Source organism: Choloepus didactylus, chromosome 7, assembly GCF_015220235.1.
Source record: "Choloepus didactylus isolate mChoDid1 chromosome 7, mChoDid1.pri, whole genome shotgun sequence".
In the NCBI taxonomy this organism is placed as follows: Eukaryota; Metazoa; Chordata; class Mammalia; order Pilosa; family Megalonychidae; genus Choloepus; species Choloepus didactylus.
Genome location: NC_051313.1, coordinates 35,827,538 through 35,851,294, shown reverse-complemented (window position 1 = coordinate 35,851,294; position 23,757 = coordinate 35,827,538). Strand labels below are relative to the sequence as shown.

At 39.1% G+C, this 23,757-nt stretch overlaps 2 protein-coding genes across 5 annotated transcripts in view; both read right to left on the bottom strand.

Annotated features, from left to right (window-relative positions):
• The window catches only part of HS3ST5 (heparan sulfate-glucosamine 3-sulfotransferase 5), a 319,040-nt gene that overhangs the window by 88,091 nt on the left and 207,192 nt on the right, over positions 1 to 23,757 (bottom strand). The window lies entirely within an intron of this gene.
• On the bottom strand, positions 17,458 to 19,813 carry LOC119539428 (cyclin-I-like). Its single transcript, XM_037842993.1, is given in 3 exon segments — positions 17,458 to 18,599; positions 18,602 to 18,663; positions 19,746 to 19,813. Coding segments are annotated over 3 exon segments (1,086 nt in total). The 3' UTR covers positions 17,458 to 17,643.

The following is a 23,757-nucleotide window of genomic DNA, read 5'->3' as shown; positions in this document are numbered from 1 at the left end:
ATTTCTCTCCAGCAATTGCTTAATGGGAGAGGTAGTTCTATAAAATGAGCAAGTAGGATGCAGTATTTCAAATTTTGGCCCATGGGGTAATTGTAGCTGTGTGGCATAGGCAATTGGCTGGGGTGGCAAATTTTGCTGGAGATTTCTTAAGACAGGCAGCCAAGATAGTTTATACATCTCAGATTGGCCTTGAACTCGGTCAGGGGAAAAATAAATAAAATGTAATTGATTTTTCTTTGGAAGGTGTGATGTTCCACTGAAATAATGTAAAATGGAATGTATTCAATAAATTAATGGATTTTATTGTCCTTCTAAAAAAAACACTTCTGAAATTGAAATGACTTTAGAAAGAATTACTATTTTAGTTTATCTTGCATCACTTATCAAGATCGATCTAATATATCCCTTTCAAGTGAAAAAGCAGATACAATTTGGAATTGTTATATTTTTCAGTAATAATTCCTTTACCAAAGCATACAATACCAATAAAGGTCATTTAAAAATGTTTGAGTGTGCTGAGAAAAATTGCTGTAAAATTCTAGGATAATATATCAAAACTAGTTTTAAGTGTACAAAAACCTGATTTTAATTCAGTAAAAGAACCACTGAATTCTGGAAAACCAGTTTTCTAAACTTACACTTTTTCCTGAAGGTTGTTAAATATTCACCAAGATCAAAAGGCATTCTATTTCTGGCATCACTGACATCAAAGGCAATTCTTAAGAAATTGCTAATTAGGTAGAATTTTATTCCAGTAATGGACCCTTGTATCGCATATTCCTATTTAAGGCACTAATACAATGAATGGCAAAACTAGGACCCTTAATTGAACTCCCCCTGATTAATCAATTCCCACAGTGCAGGGAGAGTAATTAGTTGATGGGAAGCCGACATGACTGCAGAGTCTCCAGTATGTCAAGCCGATGACTACCTGACTAGCCTTTCCTGCTGGCTCCTGGTCAACACTAGATAGCCTATTTGGCATTGTTTGACTCTGCCTTAAAGTACAGACATAGGCAAATTACCCCAGTTCTCTTTTGAAGTAAAATACCTGCAGCATGGAAGCTGACAGGCGCTATTTCAAGGAGCTAGGAAACAAAACCCTCAGTGACCTCTCAGAAAAATACCTATAGGAGGCCATTAAAACAAACAAAGCTCTTGAGGTAAAATTCTATCTAAGACTCTTTAATCAAAGAGCAGCATGAATCTCATATTCTTGTCCTTTCTTCACTCCAATTAATATCATCAGTTCCTTAGGGCACTCAGTAAGAAACAACATTTCAAAGACACTCTGTGGATACATCAAGAAAAAAGTGTCAAATACACATTCTGTATAAATAAAAAATTTAGCGTAGAGGGAGGCATGCTTTTTTTTTTTTTTTTTTAAAGAATAAAAGTTAAATAAAACAGAGAGGCCATTATAAGTTTTTCATAGCAAATCATTCATAAAGAGTAATTCAAGCCAGCTCCAGACAAACTTAAGCAGAAAGTACAACCTGACTCCCTTTTTTTCAGCTACTTGCCTCACCTCTCATCTCCCTGGTTCAAGGGAAGACAGCCTGTCAAGAGGTAGTATGACATAGTGATTAAACACACCGGCTACAGAGCCAGGCAGATCTGGGATTAGGAAACAGATTCCTCCAGTTATTTGCTGTGTAACTCTGGGGAAGTCACTTAACCATTCTGGCTCCAGTTTATTCATCTATAATATGGGGATGATAATATCTACCTCATAGGATTTTTCTGAGAATCAAGTGAGGTACCTAAAGCATGTAGGAGCCTAGCACAGTGGGTTTGGTGCAGGTTCAGTAAATGGCAGTCATTTTTATTATAAACTGATTGCTACTGGGTGAACTTGATGTAACTGCACCCCATCGCTAGGATATTTCTGTTTTAAAAGAGGTTTTTAGAGGATTGCAGAGCTCTCACAACTCAAATAATTCAATTTACTTTCACAATTTCAGGCTTTCTGATAGGCTGGGGGTTGAGTTAACTTTTGTCATGGTAGCTGAGCTTTCCTTGTGGGCCTTCAAATAAATGCACAGGAAATTGTGAGAGCTGAATCTACATCAGATGAATTGGGTTCAAACCACATTTCTGTTACTTGCCAACTGTGCAAACTTGGGCACATCATTACATAATCCTTCTTGGTCTAAGCTTTCTCATTGGAAATTTGGGGATAATGATGTATCACAGGGTTATTAAGGGGATTACATGAGACAAGGCTTGAAAATGAGTGCTATCAATGGTTGAGTACCACGCGCAGCTATAAACTATTACCACTATTACCACAATCCATTCCTTGCCCTTGTCATGGAATCCACCCCAAGAGTGATCAAAATTTATTCCCATTGAGGGTCAAATAATAATCTAACTGCCAACTATCAGCCAGAGAAAGGAAAACAAAAACACAACACAATACAACACAAAACACTATAATACTGAATCCAAATTTGGGTACAGAGTTCATTTGGCTAGTAGAGTTTGAGAACCATCAAACTACCTGGGGCAACTACAGATATAAGTAACAACCTGGGTGAAGCTTAAAGCATGCTCAGCGAAGAAACCAGACACAAAGAGTACATACTGTATGACTCAATTTAAGGAAGTTCTAGAACAGACAAACAATTTATAGTAACACAAAGCAAATCAATGGTTGTAAAGGGTCAGGAGAGAACTTTCTGGGAGGAAGGGAATGTCCTATATTTTGAAAAGGGTGATAGGTATAGGGAATGTACATTTTTCAAAACTCATTTAACTGCACACTTAAAATGGGTGCATTTTATTGTACACAAATTAAATCTCATAAAGTTGATTTAAAAGGAAAAGAAAAGAAAATTTCTAGGCATTCTCTATGAAAATAGATGCTACGACTGCACCCTAGACTTATTAAATCAGAATCTTTGGGGTAAGACCTGGGCCTATGTAGTTTTACCAAGCTCCTCCAGGTACTTCTGATACACGTTCCTGGTTAAGAATTAGAAGTGTTCTGCAATCACATCTTAATCTAGTTAAGTAATTAGCATTTTCAGATTTCTTAAACATTTCAAATTTTGTATGTATGCTTTTTTCTTCCATGTTTCTCAGTATTTTATATAAATAATAAAACATTTTAAAAAGGAGACAAATTGGAACCAAAAAATGTTGGACAAAGGAACATAGTACAACCATGTGAATTCTTGGAATTCTGCTCATCATTCATTTAACAAATGTTGACTGAGTGCCTGTAATATGTAAAGCACCATTCTAAGGACTAGGGATATATGTAGAGATGAACAAGTCAAAAAAAATCCCTGCCCTCATGGAGCTTATAGACTAGTAGAGGAGTCTTTAGAGAGAAGCAAATTAGGACTAAGCCATAAACATGGTTTTCATTAAAAAATAAAGACTGCTCAATAGGCAACATATTGGACTCTGCCAATAGATTAAGAAAACAAAACAAAACAAAAACCTGAAACAATCCTATATATCTTAAAACTTATGTTGTTTATCATACAATTTAGCTGAAAGCACTGAACCAGGAGTTAAGTAGCACCCTGGGGTGATGAAGACAACTACTGAGAGTAAAAGTCCAGGAAAACAGAGGAAGCAATTAACTCCAGTCCAGTGTGAATGTCAACAAGTGAATCCGGGCTCTTTATAGCTCCTCAACATTGTTTTTCCAAGCCTTAGTTGCTACAAATATTAGATAGTCACACATGTTTCGCAGTGAAGAAAAATTGCTGCAGAGGCCTTGTCTTTGTGGAAAAGACTGCTGATGAGTTCTTTTTTGTCTGTAATGGGCAAAGAAAACTCCATTAAAATGAAAAGCCAAGTCTCTATTGTTTCTTTGTCCCCTTATCACACATTTTTAAACTGATTGTTTAATAACAGATTGTTTAATAATGCACTAAACATTATCGCTTAGTAACGTATTAAACAGAGATTGTATAATACCTACCTCATAGACTTTGTGAGGGACAAATGAGAACATAAGGTCCTTAACACAATGCCTGCTACATAATAAGATCTCAGTATATGTTAACTAGCATCATTGGTATAGTGGTCGCATGACTGGCCAGGCACCCCTCCAGGAGCTGGGCATGCAGAAGACAAAGAAGACATGCCTCAGCCAACAAGCATCTTACCATCTCGCAGGGGGAGGGACACAAAACATGAAGCATAATTGCTATTGTACAGCTCAGTGGCATCCCTAAAAAAGGAGTTCTCTGGAGTGGAAGGAAGCGGGGAGGAAGATTAAGGTGAGCCTTCCAGGAGATTTTGCTTATTGGCTTTTGATGTAACTGCAATTAGGCAGTCAGTTTCAAGGAAAAAAAAAATTCTGCCATCTGTGTGAAAAGTGGTTGTGATAGACCTGGTTATCAAAGGTTTTGTATGAAATCCAAATGTATAGGGACGTTCTCATTAATACCATTAAAACCCATATTATTGGAGTTAAGGTTTAGGTCTGTGATAAAATTAAAGCTGGTTGTAAAGAGGGTGATATGTTATGATAGAGAGCAGAGTCAGGCAAATTTGAATTGAAAAGAATGTTAGAAATCACAGAATTCTTCAGAAGAGAAAGCTGGGATGCAGGTAGGGTAAGTGAAAACACAAACACAGATTTGGTCTCAATGGAACAAAGTACTTAGGCAACAATCCCTAACTGATCATTTTGTGCTCTCCACTAGGGTAGCCACTAGACACATGTGGCCATTTAAATTTAAAGTAATTCAAATTAAATAAATTAAAAATTCAATTCCTCAGCTGAACGAGCTACATTCCAAGTGCTTAATAACCACATGTAACTAGTAGCTACCATGTTGGACAGCACAGATACAGAACATCGCCATCATCCTAGATATTCCATTGGACAGCACTATGTTAGTTTTATGCAGCGAGAGAGAAAAGTAACTTTCTGTCACTATTAGAGACATTTCACAATGAATAAAGAAAAGAGCTTATTTAACATTATGACCAAATTTGTAAAATGTGCTTCTAAAATTACTTAACATAATTGTAGCCTATGGAAGAATCTAATTCGGCAGGCAAATATTTTGCAGTAAAATTTGGGCAGGCATTATCATAGAATGCATAGCTTTTGGATGCATCAAACTTGCATGCGTAATTTCAGAAATGGGATAGAAGCCATTTTAATGCTGCAACTGTCATACACCTCAGGAGCAATCTAATGCAAATATCTATTACATGTATGTTCAAAAACAAGAAAAAGGATGTAAATGAAATTTAAATAGACAATGATTTAAGGAGAGAGTTTATACAATAGAAAACAAAATAGTGAACATAGGTTTTATTGTTCTTAAAATGCTGCAAAATAAAACTTTTAAAAAGTGACTTTTCCTATAAATTTAAGAAGTACAAAGGATAAAGAACTTTTCCTGATTTGACAATAATTTTTCATAGTACAATAATACATAAATTATCAGGTCTTAGAAGATATGTTTAAAAAAAGAATATGTTGTATGGAGAAAAAAATATTCTTAAACTTCGAGGCAGACACAACTTCTTTATGATAATTAGAAACTGGAGGGATGATTTGAAACGAGTTAAGGCTTAAAATGTACAGAGTTTCTATTTGGGACAATGGAAAAGTTTCGGTAACTGATGGTGATAGTAGCACAACATTGTGAACATAACAGCACTGAATTATATATTTGAGTGTGGTTAAATGGGGAAATTTTAGGTTGTCTATATATTACTAGAATAAATTGAATAAAAATTTCTTTAAAAATCTGTGGAGCTGCATGACACAAACAGTGAACCCTAAGTTAAACCATGGACTATAGTTAATAGTATAAGAATGTGTTTTCATCAGTTGTAATACATGTACAATTTATTGAAACAACACCCCAGTACAAGTTAATAATAGGGTGGGAATCCTGTATTTCATGCATGATTGTTCTGTAAACCCACAACTTCTCTAACAACAACAAAAAATTACCAAAAAAAAAAAAAAAAGGAGAAAAAGAAAAAAGAAAAAAAAGAAAAAAAGGAAAAAAAGAAAAAAATGATTGTTTTGTAAACCCACAACTTCTCTAACAACAATTACAAAAAAAAGAAAAAATGAAAAAAAGAAAAAAAAGATTGTTCTGTGAACCCACAACTTCTCTAATGAAAAAAAAATTACAAAAAAATACAAAAAAGGAAAAAGTACAATCTAAACCCAAATCTTAGACAAGTTTTAGTAGTTTGCCCTTGACTTAATGAATATAAAGGGATAAAAATATATTTATACATTATTAATAATTAGGTACAATTATTTACAGATCTTAATGGTTTATGGAAGTATTCAATGAAGAGTTCTCTCATTTGTAAAATCTCTGACTGGGATCAGATGATTTCTAAGGTCTGTATTTTATGATATGCTCAAAGATTAGTTAAAAAAAAGGTGTCTTAACATTTGCAGTAGATGTTTCAGAATAGCAGGGATTATTACAAACTACTCTTGTAAATGATATCTTTTTATGAAAAAATATTTCGTGCTCAACACTCTTTTAAGCACTGTAGGGGATTTAAAAAAAAACACTTTTGAAAATCTTGAATATTCTATTTTAGAGCTTGCTCTTCTCTTAGACCTGAGAAGTCATCATTACCTTTATTGTATTATTATTGCTGGCATTGATGTTATTTTTATTATGTCACATATTTACTATAATATTATTATTCTATACTATATTATTGAGTATCTTCCTCTGCTTTTTTTCATGCATAAAAATCCATGAATTTCACTTCTTCAAAATTATTCTTTGCTGTTTTCCCCCCCATCATTTTTTTTCTGACTAGTGAAATTCATTATCAGTGGCCACCAGGAGCCTTGGCCTTAGCCATGTGTCCATTCAATATACCAAACGACTCTTTCGCCAATGTCAAGGGAGTGACCGCAGTGTGGCTTCCATTTGGAAATTTCTCTCCCATTATCATTCAGCAGATTTTCTCCTTCAGTTTTATTTTGCTATCTTCTACTTTATAAGTCTTTTGGTTCTTTATCTTATTTGCATCTACCTTTATGTTTCCTTTTTCATGTTAATCATTTATTTTTTCAATATTCTCATAGCTTATAACCCAGTTTAGAGCCTCCCAAACATCAGTCCACTAACTGGTGCTATAAGTGACAAAATGAGAAAAAAAAGGATCATGCATGACCATGTATATATAAAGTATGGTATAGACTGTGGATTTGTAACCAGTACACTCTCATGATTATATAGATTCCCAGAAAAATTCTGCAAAAACAACTTCATTTTATCATTTGCTCCCACAATGAATTAAAACTTACTGACAAATGTGATTCTGTTTTCAGACACTCAATACATAAATTATTGATACCAACTTATGCATAGCTTTTACTGTTAAGTTTGTCATATCTTCTTAAGGTGTTTAAGCACTGGGAATGATGTTATAAAAACAACTTCAAATCCATTTCAGACACAACATTTGCTTAGGATCAAAGTCTAGAACAACAATAATAAAGACTGTTACCATCTTCTCTAAAACTGGCAGAATAAGACTGATCACAGGTGGTTCATCTCCTCTTCTCCATCCTGTCCAAGTTCATTCCCTCAGCATCTGTATCCCTGCAGCAACCTCCTAATTTGTCTCCTTCAAATTCATTCCACAGCTAAAGTAATCTTTCCAAAATGCAAACTGGACCATGAAATGCCCTTGCTCAAACCTTCAAAGGTTCTTCAGTGATCACAGGGTAGAGCTGACTCCTACAATGGCCTCTTTAGCCTCATCCCTGGTTATAACTTGTCTTCAAGAAGAGCTGGCTGTTTGAGCTTCCATCAGTATCCAAGTCCAGCCCATTGTCTTTTTGTAGGTTCTTCGTGCTGCTTCTCCTTTCTCATCACAGTATAATGCCAGTTTAGATAATGTGACTCCTCTTCCAGGAAAATCTTGGGACAACCTGGCATCCCACGGCTGTTAGCAAGGTCTACTTTGTGTTACTGTTACACGCCACATAAGTCCACATCAATACTTCACTGCTGTGTATAACATTTTCACTGCTGTTTTCCCCCCAAGGTCTGCAGGGGCTTGAAGCCAAGAAATATTTCTTATTGATCTCAGTAGCCCAAGGGTCTGAGACACAGTAAGGATGTAATAAATATTTCAAATGAATAAAGATCACCCTTTTGTTCACATAGCAGCTGAACAGCCAAGGTAGTTAGACAGCTATTTAAAGTCCAGCCAAATAGCAGCAGGCTGGGCATTTTCTAAGATTGTGCTAGTGGTCACATACATTTTCTGTGCTGTCCAGCTATGACATAAGAGCAATAGCAAACAGAGCAGTGTTGTGGTGAAGCAATGGAGACCGGCTGGCCTGCTTTTAGCTGGGCTCTAGGCTAGGTTCAAGGGGAAAAGGCAGACTTGTAAATAGTTGCAAGCTCTATAACCATTAAATAAGGTCTGCACCAAACTATGCTTGTGCACCTAGGGTGAACAGGGGCTAGGCTTGGTAGTGCTGAAACCTACCTGAAAGCAAGCGAACAGCTGGACCTTGGGGTTCCTGTCCTATCCCACCAGGAACCCAGGCCCCCTTCCAGGCCAGTCTCAATTCTGAGGACCTAAGTTTTGACCTTCTTGCAGGTGATGCTCAAGGCTAGGAAGACTTTGCCTTATATGTCTTTTTCCCTATTTTGTTCTCCTTGTTCTCTTATCTACATTATACCTTTGTCTTTCTAATGACCAACCCTCCAAATTCATCTCTCTCTCCCAAACCTTTTCATTGAGGCTCCCATGTGGTTTATGAGAAATAGAGACAGAGACAAAGAAAGAGAGAAAAAATGAGAGAGAGAGGAAGGAGATGGAGAGAAGGGAGAGGGAGGGCAAGGATCTTTTGCTCTCTGGAGGTGTCAACATTCTCCTACTCACCCCACTCCCCGTTCCCTCCTCCAGGTCCTGCAGCCAGGACCACCCTTCCTGGATTCTTCTTCTGACACAAATCCCATCCATCATTGCTCATCCTGTCTTCTGCCCATCTGGGGTAAACAATGGGCCTGCTTTCCACCTGATCTGACTAGATCTCCAACTTTTTCCCTCAGTCTGAACCTCCTAAAGATCTGGGCCTACAACAGAATCGTGAGGTTCTAGAGCTGGAAGGAACCCAAGAGCTTCTCTAGCCCATGACCCCACTGCTCATCTGAGGACACTGAGGCAAAGGGAAGGAAAGGAGTTGGCTGTAGAGAATGGTCCTTGTTCTCCTGTGGTGTTATGTCTCCATGGGTCTGTGTGTGAGGGTGTGTAGACACAATTGCATTTTAACTAGATTTTTGGAGAATCTGGACATGTGTTATTGTTTTTCTTGTTTAACCCCAGGTGATGATTCCAGTGGTAGAAATTTCTGGCAGGGAGGAGGAGAGTGGGTTTCCTAATAGGCCATTGGGGAAGATAGTTTAGAGGGTCCATCTGGTCAGTTAGCACCTATTGAGTGCTTATGGTTTTAAGGACCAATGATATGAGGAAAATAAAGCACTCTAAGGAGCTCAATTCCAGTGAGTTAGAGTTAGAGTTATGTACAGGATGCTTCAGTAGCAAGAAGACTGCTTGGGAGGGAGCTGTTCAGGGAAAGTTTTTGAATCTTGAGGATGCACAGGGGTCCATGAAGGCTGGAGAAGGACAGGGGGACACCAGTTCTGGGGGAGGGAATGGGACTGGGAGGAGAGAGACATAGTGGAGACAGAGAGAGGGAGAGGGAGCAGAAGGGAGAGGGAGAAATAGGGATAGGGAGAGAGGAAAGGAGGAAGAGAGAGAAAGAGAAGAGAGAGAGAAAAAGAGGAGGAAATTAAAAATAATCAAATTTGAGAATGCATTGAGTCAAGAAACTGGCTGCCCTTGAAGCTGGAAGGCTGGGTAGAGACTTGCTTATGCCAGGTTGGAACATGTAACACTGACAGCAAACAGCAGCGGCTCACTGTGGCGCCAGACACTACCTGAGGAGCTTTACATTCACAATCCCATGGGACCATCAGGACCCACGAGGTGGACACTGTTATTACCATCTGTGTTACAGGGGAAGGAAATGAGGCCTCAAGAGGATGCTGTGCTGGCCTTGATTATAGGTCTGGGCAAGATTCTCCCACTCACGCCGGGTCACTTAGCCATCTCTTTCCCGCTCACGGAAAGGCTGTTGGGTTGGAGCCCCGTTTGGGACCAGGAGCCTTAGGAAGCCAAGAAATGAGTCCTTAGGGAGGTGGACAGAATCCTCTGCATGCGGCCATGCGGAAGGAGAGATCTCCAGGAGAAGGCCTCTGAGGCAGCTCCGGCTCCAGTAGTTCTTGGCCCAAGGATATGCCTGCCTGGGCCTAATCCCTGGAGATTCTCATTTAATTGGGGTCCTAGTGTCAGTTTTTTAAAAAAAGCTCCTCAGGCGATTTTGCTGCACAGCCAGGGTTGTTGGAAACCAAGGCTTCTTACTGTTTCTTGCTGCTTCTACGCAGAGCCTGTCTGGAGGGGGAGGGATTCTTCTCACTATATGCTCTGTGTTCATTCCCTCTTTTCCCTGACCTCTGTTGATCTGTTTCTTTTTCTCCAGCATACTGAATTTTAGGGCATATTTGGGTCCCCATTAAACCCACAATATTGTCTTTTCTGCTTATTCCACTGACAAACCATCCAGGTGTCGAAGTAAAGTGGCTCCCCAGGGTGAGAAAACTCAGAAACCCTGGGGTGGGTGGTGTGAACTTCTGTATAAATGATTGATGGTTTGTGGAAATGAGAGTGGCAGGGACATGAGAAAGAAGAAGGCCTGAACTGGCAAAGAGACGAAGGTGGAGGGAAGGCCATGGGCTCCTTCTCCAGAACGTTTAGGTCAAAGTGACCAACAGCTACAGGTGATCTTCCTATAGGGTGAGTGGCTGCCAACATTTCCTACATCCCCTACCAATCCTTTGTGTCATTCATAGCACAAGAGCATCTAGATTAGACGGTGACTCCAGTGATAACTGGAGATACCTAAGAGAAAACCTCTTTCATTCATTTGATTTTTTTCTTGAACATGTCAGGCATACTCTCACCTCCTGTGCTTTGTCCTTGCCTTCCGTTTGCCTGGTATGTTCTTTCCTAGACATCCCAATGACTAATTCCTTTACCTCCTTCATGTTGTTACTCAAAAGTCACTTTCTCAGTGAGGCCTCTCTGAGCCTTATTTATCACCAGAGCCAACACCCTATCCTCCTGCCTGGCTTTGTTTCTCTCTGTATCACTCATTATCATTTTAACATGCCATATTATTAGAATTCCATGCCATGATTTTTTTTTCTTTGCTTTATTCTAGCACCTAGAACAGGGACTGTTACAGTAGGTGTTCAGTGTAGGCTGGTTGGACAAATGAATGAACACTGCCTTACATTATGATTTTACTAGAGAAGGAGTCTGTCTAGTACATCAGATTTCAAACCTCCAAGGAACAGGACTGCACTGTGTCCCTCTTGTATCTCTCAAAATACCCTGTACATAAAAGTTAGCATATATTTGCTGTATGAACTGAATTGGGCATTAACTTGAAATCTTCAGCTTGTCCTGGAGGGGCCAGTTTGTTTGTTTGGTTGTAGGCTGCTGTGATATCCTGCCCTTATTTTATGATTCTGGCACTAACTCACTTCAGAATACAATTCAAGGAATTTACAGCAACTTAAAAGCCTTGCTTAGTTCAAGAGGAGGTCACTGTAGAAAATTCTTCCTCTTATTTGCATAATCTAAGTACTTAAAATCATTCTGGGCATTTTCATGGAGTGAGGCATGGGGCATTTTCCATTTTGAGTTTTACATCTTTCTGGCAGCCTTTGGGTGTTTTTAATTATAATGGTTAGAAAAAAAATGATATTTATGTTGTGCCAACAGTCGCGGTGTTTTTATGAAGAATTACTTTGGGAGAGAATATCATTCTTCAATATTTTGCCTTTTCAATCTTACTCATTCAGAGAGCATAATGTATTATGGCAAGAAACTCTCACCAAAATATTTTTTTTTCCTAAATGGATATGTGGATATGACAATATAAATGCTTCATAACAATCTTATTTCAATGACTTTCTTATAATGACAGTATCCAAAGTAAAAAGCTGAGAATGATCTCTTCTTGACTAGATTATCTGGAAAATATATTTTCTCCTTTATTGAAAACCAAGTCCCATTTTTCCCTTTCTTCTCACACATCCTGTTCCAGTTTGCTATGCTGCTGGAATGCAAAACACCAGAGATGGATTGGCTGTTGTAAAAGGGGGTTTATTTGGTTACACAGTTACAGTCTTAAGGCCATAAAGTGTCCAAGGTAACACATCAGCAATCGGGTACCTTCACTGGAGGGTGGCCAGTGGTGTCTGGAAAACCTCTGTTAGCTGGGAAGGCACATGGCTGGTGTCTGCTCCAAAGTTCTGGTTTCAAAATGGCTTTCTCCCAGGACGTTCCTCTCCAGGCTGCAGTTCCTCAAAATGTCATTCGTAGTTGCACTTGGGGTATTTGTCCTCTCTTAGCTTCTCCGGAGCAAGAATCTGCTTTCAACAGCCGTCTTCAAAATGTCTCTCATCTGCAGCTCCTATGCTTTCTTCAAAGTGTCCCTCTTGGCTGTAGCTCCTCTTCAAAATGTCACTCTCAGCTGCACTGAGTTCCTTCTGTCTGTCAGCTCATTTATATGGCTCCAGTGATTTAATTTAGAGCCACCCTGAATGGGTGGGGTAACCTTCATGGAAATTATCCAATCAGAGTCATCACCCACAGTTGGGTGGGGCACATCTCCACAGAAACACTCAAAAGAATTACAATCTACTTAACACTGGTAGGTCTGCCCACACAAGATTACATCAAAGATAATGGTGTTTGGGAGGACATAATACATTCAAACCAGCACACATCCCATTGACAGTTTCAAAGTACCAAAGTAACAGTATGCTGGCTTCAATTCTTGGATACTAGGAAATAACAATTGCAAATGAGAAAGCCACTTGTTTGCTTTTGTTAAAGTGACAAAAGAAATGCACACTTATGGACTTCACAGGGATACAATCTTCTCTAGTCCTAGATTAAAAATGTCTAGTATCTTTTTGGAGTGCCAAGTATGGGTTTTAGACTTGGTGTTGCTCCATAAATATTTGCTAAATTTATATAGGTAAACAGATACTAAGTTGGTTGTATAAAAGAGTGAAATACAAAATAGTGGCTGGAAATAAGACTTTTCTAGGTGGCCATTCAAATTCCCCAAGTTCCTGCTCTCCTTTAGTCTGAGTGGACACTCTAAGGAAAGGAAGGGAGCAATGTAAGTCCCTCTGTCCCAAGTGCCAAGGAGTCAGGTTTTGGTGACATGCCACACTGCTCCTCCACTTAGCTCCCCTTCTTTACCTGCCTTTTTTATTTCATTCTTTTATTCCTACTTCAACTCTCCCACTTTTCCCATTTCCCTCTGCTTTCCCTATTGGTGGCACTGACGAATAAAGATTTGTATATCTTTGAAGGGAAAGGCAATTTTAGACTTCTCAATACCCCCAAATAATATCACAGATTACTTAATAATTATAAAAATAAGAGAAATCATTTATTAAACTTCTCTGATGAACCAATTAATGTGTCCTAATCTTAAAAATAGCCTGGGCATTATGTAGATGGGGAAATGGAGGCTCAGAGAGTTAGGTACGTTGACTAAAGTCATACTGGTAGTAACTGGCAGTGACAGAACTAGATTCCAAAGCCCATTATACATCCACATGCACATTCATTCATTCAACAGATACTTATTGAGCATCTACTATCTGCCAGGATAGATTCCAGGTGCTGGGGACAGGATAGTCACTAACCTTATAAAGTGAGGGTCATATTGCCTGCACCTATTGAACTGAAATGAATTGAAGGATTTATTCGGACTTGTACAGTACTAGCATAGTTAGAAGCAAAAGGTATTTGGGTTAATGTTAGAAGTAAAAGGTATTTGGGTTAATGTGATGTCTGCTATTGCTGTTAGAGTAACTGCTACTTTCAGTGAGGGAATGCTGGGGTGTGGGGTGGGGGTGGTGTTCAAGCGGAAAGAAGATCCTGACATTGGGAGAGGCCAGGTAAAAATTAAAAGTAGAAGCCAGAGTTAGGAGAAGCTGGGTTGGAATGGACAGGTATCTTAGTTGGCCAGAGCGTCTCTGACAAATACCACACAACAGGTTAGCTTAGAGAATAGGAACTTATTGTCCCTCAGTTTTGGAGGCTAGAAGTCAACCCTCAAGGTCTGTGCAAGACTAGCTTTCATCCAGAGTCTGATGCGTTCCGGCAGTCCTCTGTCACATGGTGATCTCTCTCTCTCTGTGTCTGTTCTCTTATTTCTGCTGACTTCTGGCTTCCACTTTTCCTGCTCAGTCATCTGTGTCTCTGTCTAGTTTCCTCCCCTTATAAGGACTTCAGCCATATGGATTAAGGCCCACCCTGATTCAACATATCCTTAACTAAATAGGATCTTTCAAGATCCTGTTCACAATTGATTCCACACCTTAACTAATAATATCTTCAAAGGTCCTATTTACAAACAGATTCACATCCACAGGAACATGGGTTAAAGCGGGGTTATGATCCAATCCCCAATAGCAGGTAATCATTCAGGAACATCTTATATATACTTCAAACTCTTTCTTAGCATTTCTCTCCCTCTTATTATTAGGTCAAAATGGATGAAAATACCACACTTCACAGTCCTTTGGATTTGACCTATGTGGCTCTTGTGGTAAACATCAAGAATAGGAATTTAAGGCAAGTATTTCTTCAGTCTCCAACTCTTGGAATGGAAAGCAAGGCCATGGTCGCCATCAAAGATGGCAATGGGAAGTGTCCTGTGCCAGGAGCAGAACACCTGATCCCGCAGGCACGTCTTTGTCCTGTTGCCTGGCTCTTCTCCCCACTTTCCTTCAGAAACACTTATTTTGTCTTTGGTGCAATGACTGACACAGGTTTTGGTCTCTGTCTGTCCTGGAGCTTTGATGTTGAACAGCTAGGCCATTTGGGAAGCATTAACATAACAGATTTAAAGGTGACTGCTTTAGGGCAAATGTGGTAAGGAGATTGAAAGGACTGGGAAAAGCAGTTGGAAAAGACCATGAACTTCCCAAAGGCACAGGATAAAGGGGGAAAACAAGGGGTAAAGAGGGCAGAGCATGCCCTTCTGGACCACTTTATACTCTGGCTAATTCAACATGAGTAGACACATTTATCTTTTTTTCTTTTTATTAACACCTTGCATTTGTGTAGTATATTTGTTACAGTTTGATACAATTGACTCAGAACATTTTTATAATTGCACTATTAACTATAGTCCACGGTTTATATTAGGGTTCACTGTGCTGTGCAGTTCTGCATATTTTTAAAATTTTTATTCTATTAACATATGTAGAACCTATGATTTCCTCCTTTTAACCATATTCAAATATACATTTTAGTGCCGTTAATTACATTCACAGTGTTGTGCTACCATCACCACCATCTATTACCAAAATTTCCCCATCATCCCAAATAGGAACTCTATACAATGAAGCATTTACTCCCCATTCCCTACCTCCATCCGGGCCCTGGTAACCTATATTCTACTTTTTAATTCTCTGAATTTGTTTATTCTAATTAGTTCATGTCAATGAGATCATACAATATTTGTCCTTTTGTCTCTGGCTTATTTCACTAAACATGCTGTCTTCAAGGGACATCCATGTTGCATGAATCAGAAATCCATTCCTTTTTATGGCTGAATAATATTCCATTGTATGTATATATCACATTTTATTTTTCCACTCATCAATTGATAGACATATGGGTTGCTTCCATCTTTTGGCAATTGCAAATGATGCCACTGTGAACATCAGTGTGCAAATATCTATTTGAGTCCCTGTTTTCAATTCTTTTGGGTATATGCACAGAGGTGGGATTGCCTGGTCATATAATTCTATACTTAACTTTCTGAGCAACTGCCAAATTTTCTTCCTCAGAGGGAGCACCATTTTATATTCCCACCCACAATGAACGAGTGTTCCTATTTCTCCATATCCTCTCCAACATTTGTAATTTTCTGTTTTTTAATTTAATAGCCATTCTAGCAGGAGTGAACTGGTATCTCTTTGTGGTTTTTATTTGTATTTCCCTAATGACAAGTGGTGCTGAACATCACTTCATGTGTATTTGGCCATTTGTATATCTTCTCTGTAGAAACGCCTATTCAAATATTTGCATATTTTTAAATTGGGCTGCTTGTCTTTTTTCTTGTCATGTTGTAGGATTTCTTCTCATATTTTGGATATTAATCCCTATTGGATATGCAGTTCCAAAATATTTTCTCCCATTGTGTAGGTTGTCATTTTACTTTCATGATAATGTCCTTTGATGCACAAAAATTTTTAAGTTTTGATGAAGTACCATTTACATATTTTTTCTTTTGTTGCTTGTGCGTTGGGTGTAAAGAGGAAGAAACTATTGCCTAATACAAGGTCCTGGTGATGCTTCCCTATGTTTTCTTCTAGGAGTTGTTTTTTTTTTTTTTTTTTAAGGACAACTTTTTATTGCTTACCAGAGGCTTTTATCATCAGTACATGGTTCTGACTACAATACCTTCTTTGGATTGCACAGGGACCTCAGGATTCAGAAGCCATCAAGAGAAATTTGGGGGTGGGGGTGGGGGACGAGAGGCTTTTATCAAGAAAATCCTAATAGCTTAGCTTAACATAAAACTTGGGTACTGGATTCAGTTATTACATGTTACAGACTCAAATCATAGAACTGCCCCAACATCTAGACAGTCTCCTTATGATTATAAATGAGTGAAAATTCTTATCAGTTACAAAATTTAATTTTAGTTGTTACATGGTTCTTTGGGGAGCACCTGGATATATATTAACTTTATCACAAATTCTTTTATACAAATGTCAAAAATGCTTTCAACAAATATAAGAGATTTCTAATTACATACCACTAAGTTTCAGCTTAAGATAAACAAAAATGACAACAGTAATTTTGTCTCTAAACTCTAGAGATCAAAATGAGACAAACATGAAAAATCAATGTAACATGGGTCCTTTGTCTATTTTACCACCTCTGATTCACATGGGGCAATTTCGAAGTACCCTTTTCAGACCAATTTGAATTTGAATGGATTAAACATAGCTGTCATGCTGAAATAATTTGTTCACTAAATTGCTAAAAAATCATTTTGGGGGTCTCCTATTCAGTGGAGGTCAGGGTATAGATCAACATGCATAAAATTCATTAAGTATTCAATGAAGGAACAAGCAAAAGCAAGAGGAAAATTAAATCAGGATGCTGGGGACAAGATTTGCTAGCTATAAATTTTGGAAACTTTTTTAACATTAAATGTGAATTTACGGGGGTAAGTAACATTTTAGTGGAGAAAACAGTGTAACTGACAAACACTAAAAATAAATTTTTTGCCTTTTCTTTTTTTTTTTTTTTTGTTTTTGGGTCTTTTGAAAATTTTATGCTTTTTTTGGTCTTTTAAGTGCTTAAATAATGTTGAATTATAATTAGCCACACAAGTAAACAAGAGTTTTTTTTTTCTGGCTCACTTCAATTTAGCCTGTTAAGGTTTATATCCTTTTATAGCCTCTTTCCTGGTTTTACACGGTCCCACTCCCAGAGTAGACTACCTTAGTTTGCACTTGAACGTAACACTTGTTGAAACTACAGGACAGAAACAGGTTGCAGAGGTGGGCAAGGGGAACCATGTCCCTCTTGCCTTGATAAATCAGTACCACACAAAGAACCCACATTTTCTGAACCACTATCTTCATTATAGAGCCGCTTGATTCCATCATAGAAATCATCCACTTCCATTTCTTCTACCTTGCGTTTAGCAGAGGTATGTTTGCACCTACTGGCAGCTGGGAGATGATGGTAGAAGGCTGCTGTACTTCTGACTGGCACTTCTGGTTTGCTGTTGTCCTTGGAGAAGTCTGGGCCTGGGACAGAGGAGGGATGTAATCTGAACACTCCTTTGTCACAGGTCACCAGGGTGTGCTTGAGGGGACGGTTGACATAAATGGAATTTAGAGGCAGAGAAGACTGCACAGTACAAAGGTGACATGCCACAAACTCCCGGCAGTGGATCAACTGGGAGCTACTCATCTGTGCTTTCTGAAGCAGTGCAATTGTAAGAGAGAGCCAATCAGGAATGAGTTTCTCCATTTCCAAACTAACCATGGCCACAGCAAGCATGGAACTTTTGAATTGCAAAAGTTGATTGCAGGCCATACACTTACGTAGTTGCTTGCTAAGGACTGCCAAATGTTGGGATGGGCTCAGTTTGGACAAACTGAAGAGTAACTGAGGCCTAGTTGACACTGCAATGGCATGGAAAATGCGAAGAAAATCCAATGGTGTAGCTGTGTGAAGACCCCAATTCAGCTTATCCAGAATAATTCTCTCCATTCTCAGAATTTCAGAGGAACATCCACAGAAACTGTCTCTCTCCAATACCTTCAGTACTGGAATTCTCTCATCCCCCCCAACAGTCTTGGCAGCTAGGAAAAAACAGCTGATTGCAATACAACTCAAGTATTTTGGGTGAGCCTTTACAGTAGCTAAAAACCTGTCCAAAAGACTGCTAGCCAGGGCAAACATTTCTGGGTAAAGGTTAATTGGTACTTGAATTTGGCCAGCCACTGAATCACTTCATCTCTCTGGGATGGGGAAATATTCTTCACTGGAGAATAGCCAATGATATCCGGAAAACCTCTGTTAGCTGGGAAGGCATGTGGCTAGTGTCTGCTCCAAAGTTCTGGTTACAAAATGGCTTTCTCCCAAGATGTTCTTCTCTAGGCTACAGTTCCTCAAAAATGTCACTCTTAGTTGCTCTTTGGGTGTTTGTCCTCTCTTAGCTTCTCCAGAGCAAGAGTCTGCTTTCAATGGTCGTCTTCAAACTGTCTCTCATCTGCAGCTACTCTCTCAGCTTCTGTGCATTCTTCAAAGTGTCCCTCTTGCCTATACCAAGCTCGCTCCTTCTGTCTGAGCTTATACAGTGCTCCAGTAAACTCATCAAGGCCCATACTGAATGGGCAGGACCACACCTCCACAGAAACTATCCAATCAGAGTCATCACCCACAGTTGGATGGGGCACATCTCCATAGAAACACTCAAAGAATTACAATCTAATCAACACTGATACATCTGCCCACACAGATTACATCAAAGATAATGGCATGTTGGGGGACCTAATATATTCAAACCGGCACAGGGACATAAAATCCTCTTCCCCAAGAACAGGGGTGGTAACAGCTGACTTGATCACTGATTGTGGCTTTGGATTAGCAACTTTGGGTTGGCTGGGTGGTTCTAAGGCCACTGTTCCAATCTGCCCTGGACAAAGGCAAGCAGTAACCAAAAAAAGAGCTGGGGTTGCTATACTAATATTGGCAAAAACCGTTACAAGAGACAAAGAAGGAAGCTGTATATTAACAAAAGGGGCACTCCACCAAGAAGAAATAACAATCATAAATATTTATGCACCTAACATGCTGCCCCCAAATACACGAGGCAAACACTACCAAAACTGAAGGGAGAAATAGATGTATCTACGATAATAGCTGGAGACTTCACTACACCACTCTCACCAATAGATACAACACCTGATTTGTAGGCGTTTTGGGCGCATTCACCTTCCACATCTGGGCTTCCTTAGAGACTGCCTTTTCCAACAGAAAAGACAATCTCTGGTTTTCCGAAGATCCTGGAAACTTTATGATATCCTTTGAAACTGCCTGCCAGCCAGCTTGATGCAGGTATCCTCTCCTCCTCTTCCTCCGCCTCCTCCCCGGCAGAGCTGTAGGCCTCACCGTGGTGACGCGGGGTCATCCGCAGGCCCTTACGACTTCATCTTCCTGAGCGCGGGCAGCGGGGCGCGCGGGGCGAGGACCCGGCCGACTGAGGAGGGAGAAGAGGGAGAACCGGGCTGGGGGACAAGAGCTCTGGGGCTGGAACGGAACGAACGGCTGCGGCCGGTGGGTCGATCAGCGAATTAGTTCCATGATGATCCTGGACCTGAGGCCGCCACCGCCGGTCCCACTCCTCCAACCGCCGCCGCTTGTGTCCGGGTGGGGAGGGGGCTCCCTCTCGCCATAGGGCGGCGGGGGTCGGGGAGAGGCGGGAGGGGAGATCGGCTCTGCACCTGCCCAGAGAAACAGCCTCCGAGAGGAAATGGTGAAAAGGGGAAAGAGGAAAAAAGGCAAAAAAAAAAAAAAAAAAAAAAAAAAAAAAAGGGGAAGGGGGGGATAAGAAAAAGTGAGACCTCTTTTAGGAGTTTTATACTTGTGGTTCTTGTATTTAGGTCTTTGATCTATTCTGAGTTGATTTTTGTATATGGTGTGAGGCGACAGGACATATTCGTATTCGTATTTGTATATGGATATCCAATTTTCCCCAGCACCATTAGTTGAAGAAACTATTCTTTCCCAATTGAGTTGACTTGGCTTCTGATTAAAAAATCAAGTGACCATAAATGTGAGGGTTGATTTCTGAACTCTCAGTTTGATTCCAGTGATCTATATGTCTGTTCTTGTGCCAGTACCATGATATTTTGATTACTGTGGCTTTGTAATAGGTTTTAAGATCAGGAACTGTGAGTTCTCCAACTGCATTCTTCTTTTAAAAGATAGCTTTGGTTGTTGAGGGCCTGTAACCCTTCCATATATATCTGATGACTGGCTTTTATATTTCTGTAAAGAGACTCATTTATCTTTAATTCTACTCTATATGGATAGCAGACAATAGACAGAATTCAAACTTAATTGTTGAATTCAGAATGAAGGCAACAAGATTAATATCCATTTAAATATTCACAGACTATTGCTTATTTAATGCATCTTGGACTCCCAACTGTACTAGGTTTTGACTTGTGGCAAAGTCCATGATACTTTCAAATAGCTCATTTATTCATTCATTCATTCACCAAACATCTACTAAATTCTGCTGCCAGGTCCCAGACATAGGAACATGGAAAACTACTTCACTTTTCTGGATTTCAATTCCTTCATTTATAAAATATGGGGACTAGAAAAGACCCAAGTTTCTCAAGTGTGGGATACAAACCTCTGGTCAGGCTGGAAATGACTAAGTAGTCCTAGTGCACAGATATGGCATTAAATAACATTGAGCTACCTGGGAAAGAGCTAGTTCCTTCTACTTTTAATCCTCTTAATTTTTCAAGGAGAAAAGTCTCAGTTTGGTTCTACAATATCTATGACATCTCTCAAACAATTACTAATTTCCATCTTAAGAAAGACCTGGCTATCAATATCAAAGATTTTGACAATATTAGCTTAGACTTTAATAACATTATTTTGTTTCCTTTACAGTTTTTATGGTAACCTTCAATCTACAGAAACTGATACAACAAGGCTTAGAACAAAGCAAGTACTCAAAAAATGGTAGCTAATTCTTTTTGTTCATACGATGACCGAAATGGGATCTTGAAAATGGATGTATTATACACATAGCGAAAGGACAAGGAGTTGGACTTATGGCTTCACTACCTTATTAAAATGTACTCATCAACTTTACCACAGGAAACCTGCATCTCTCCCTGCCTCCACCATCTCAATGAATCTCCTTTTATGCAGCAGTTAAGGACAGAAACCTGGGGTCATTTTAAATGGGTTCCTTTTTCTCCCTTTTCACTCAAGTATCAGAAAGCAATCCCAGCCCTGCCATGGATGGCTAAAAACAGTCCAGTGCATAAACTGAAAATTTTTATCATGTAAATATAGATGCTAAACTTGTTCTTCAGTATATCAGTAAATCAGTGATGAACAAGTTATTTTTCAGATCTCAAAATTCCATGTAATATTTATAGCCTCTGAATATATTTAAAACTAAGCAGACCCAGGATAAGAGAAAGTTCCATAAGGGGAGAAATAAATATGCTAAATGTGTGCAGTATATCTGTCCTAGGAGGCTCAAGCATCCTTTATGCAGTGCTGAGAGTCTGTGAGTGAAAGCTAAGCCACATTCCCCTGGTTGTTCTTTTTAACTATTAAGGAAAGTGATAAATTATAGATGTGCCCGAGCCACCCAAGTATGACAGTTTTAATTTTCATTTTAACAATATGTATGATACCAAATGCAGGAAACTCGGTTGGAATGTGACAAGGCAGCAGAGGATATTTGGAGGGTGAGACTGAGAAGGTGAGCCCGTCCTTTCTGCCCATTAGCTCCTGTCCTGTGGATATTGCTAAGGGACCCCTGGGGTTCTCAGCACCTTGCCTCTTGGCCATCTTCATGCTCCATCTGAGATGATAGTTCAAGTGTTTCTTGGCACCCAGGCTTGCCATGTTAATGACTGCCAGAATATTTTAGTGGCTCTCAGGTCCTTACATTACCCGAATAAAATGAATAGTCCCCTGATTCATTTTTTATCTTATGGTTTTTTTTTCATAGCCTACAGGCAGTTGTTTGTAATAGTCATGATAGTTCCTGGTTTCCATTGCTTCCTCTTTTTCCCTCTCACAAAATAATGCCCTGCTCCTTAGTGTTTCCAGTCTGGTGCTGCCTCCCTTTCTCTACCACGCTTGTTTCTTAAGCTTTCCTCTTTGGACCATAAATCAATGTCTGGTGATTTCAAGGGCGCCAAGCTCCCATCTTTGTGTAGAATTCCCAGTGAGGATATGATGGACAGGCCGCTTATAGGAGTTATGCAGCTGCATTTAGACTTTATAAAACTGAAAAAGTTCTGGTTCAAATAAGATCTAAAGTTTAGGCTAGACAAACCAGTTAAAGAAACTAGTAAAAATAGAATAACATCAAAAGAATGTCATCACATTTCTTTGTCTTTTTCACAAAAAAATCCACTTCCTGTGGAATGCTGAATGTGGTCATGTGGCAGGCAGTGGTGTTATGGAAGATGAGGATGGCTGGTGGAAAGAAGGGTGAAGTAACTGCCAGGGAGGGTGAAGGTAATGCAAACAGTGTAAGCAAAATAGAATTTAAATGTGGTAATTATTATAAAATATTTGTAAAGATGAATAATTATATCACCAATAAGTATGATAATCTTTTTCCACTTATAAGTAAAATTGCATTGAAAATGTCAGCTCATAAAAGTGTTCTAGATAATAAAACTATTTCAAGGTCTCAAAAGAGGGACTAACATAACAGCATTTAACGATCTAGTCTTTAAGAACTCGATGCAGGGAATCATCCTCTAACAAGGCTTTCCTACAAGTCTCCCTTTTATGGTGTGAAAAGAAGGATAGGGAAAGAATGCTGCCTAGAATGGTGTCATTTCCTTTGGGCTGCTATTAGGTAACATCCCCACCCCCCTTTCACCAATCCATGTTTCAGTATCACAGACTCCCTACCTAAACACATTCACAGAGAAAAGTATTCAGGTTTTTGGAGGGGGACATACAAGTGGTGGATGCTGGCTAAAGAGAAGCCTGAAGGACTTAAAGTAAGACATAAGTGAAGGTTTACTGATAACTTTCTTCTCCCTTTACTGACTTCAAAATACTTGCCATTCATTAAATTTGTCTCACCATCAGTTCCTTTAGATATGGAGCATAATTTTAATAGTTGCTTTTTACTAGACATATGGCTTTGGAAAAGTTACTTACCTGGTCTACACTTAGTTTCTTCCTCTGTAACATTGGGATTATAACAGTACCTGGTTCATAAGACTGTTGTGAAGGTAAAATGAATAAATGTGTAGAAAAATGCCAGCTGCATAATAAGCACCACAAAAATGTGTGATTTAATAATAATTATTATCATTAACACATGTTGTGTTCAGTCAGAGTCCACTG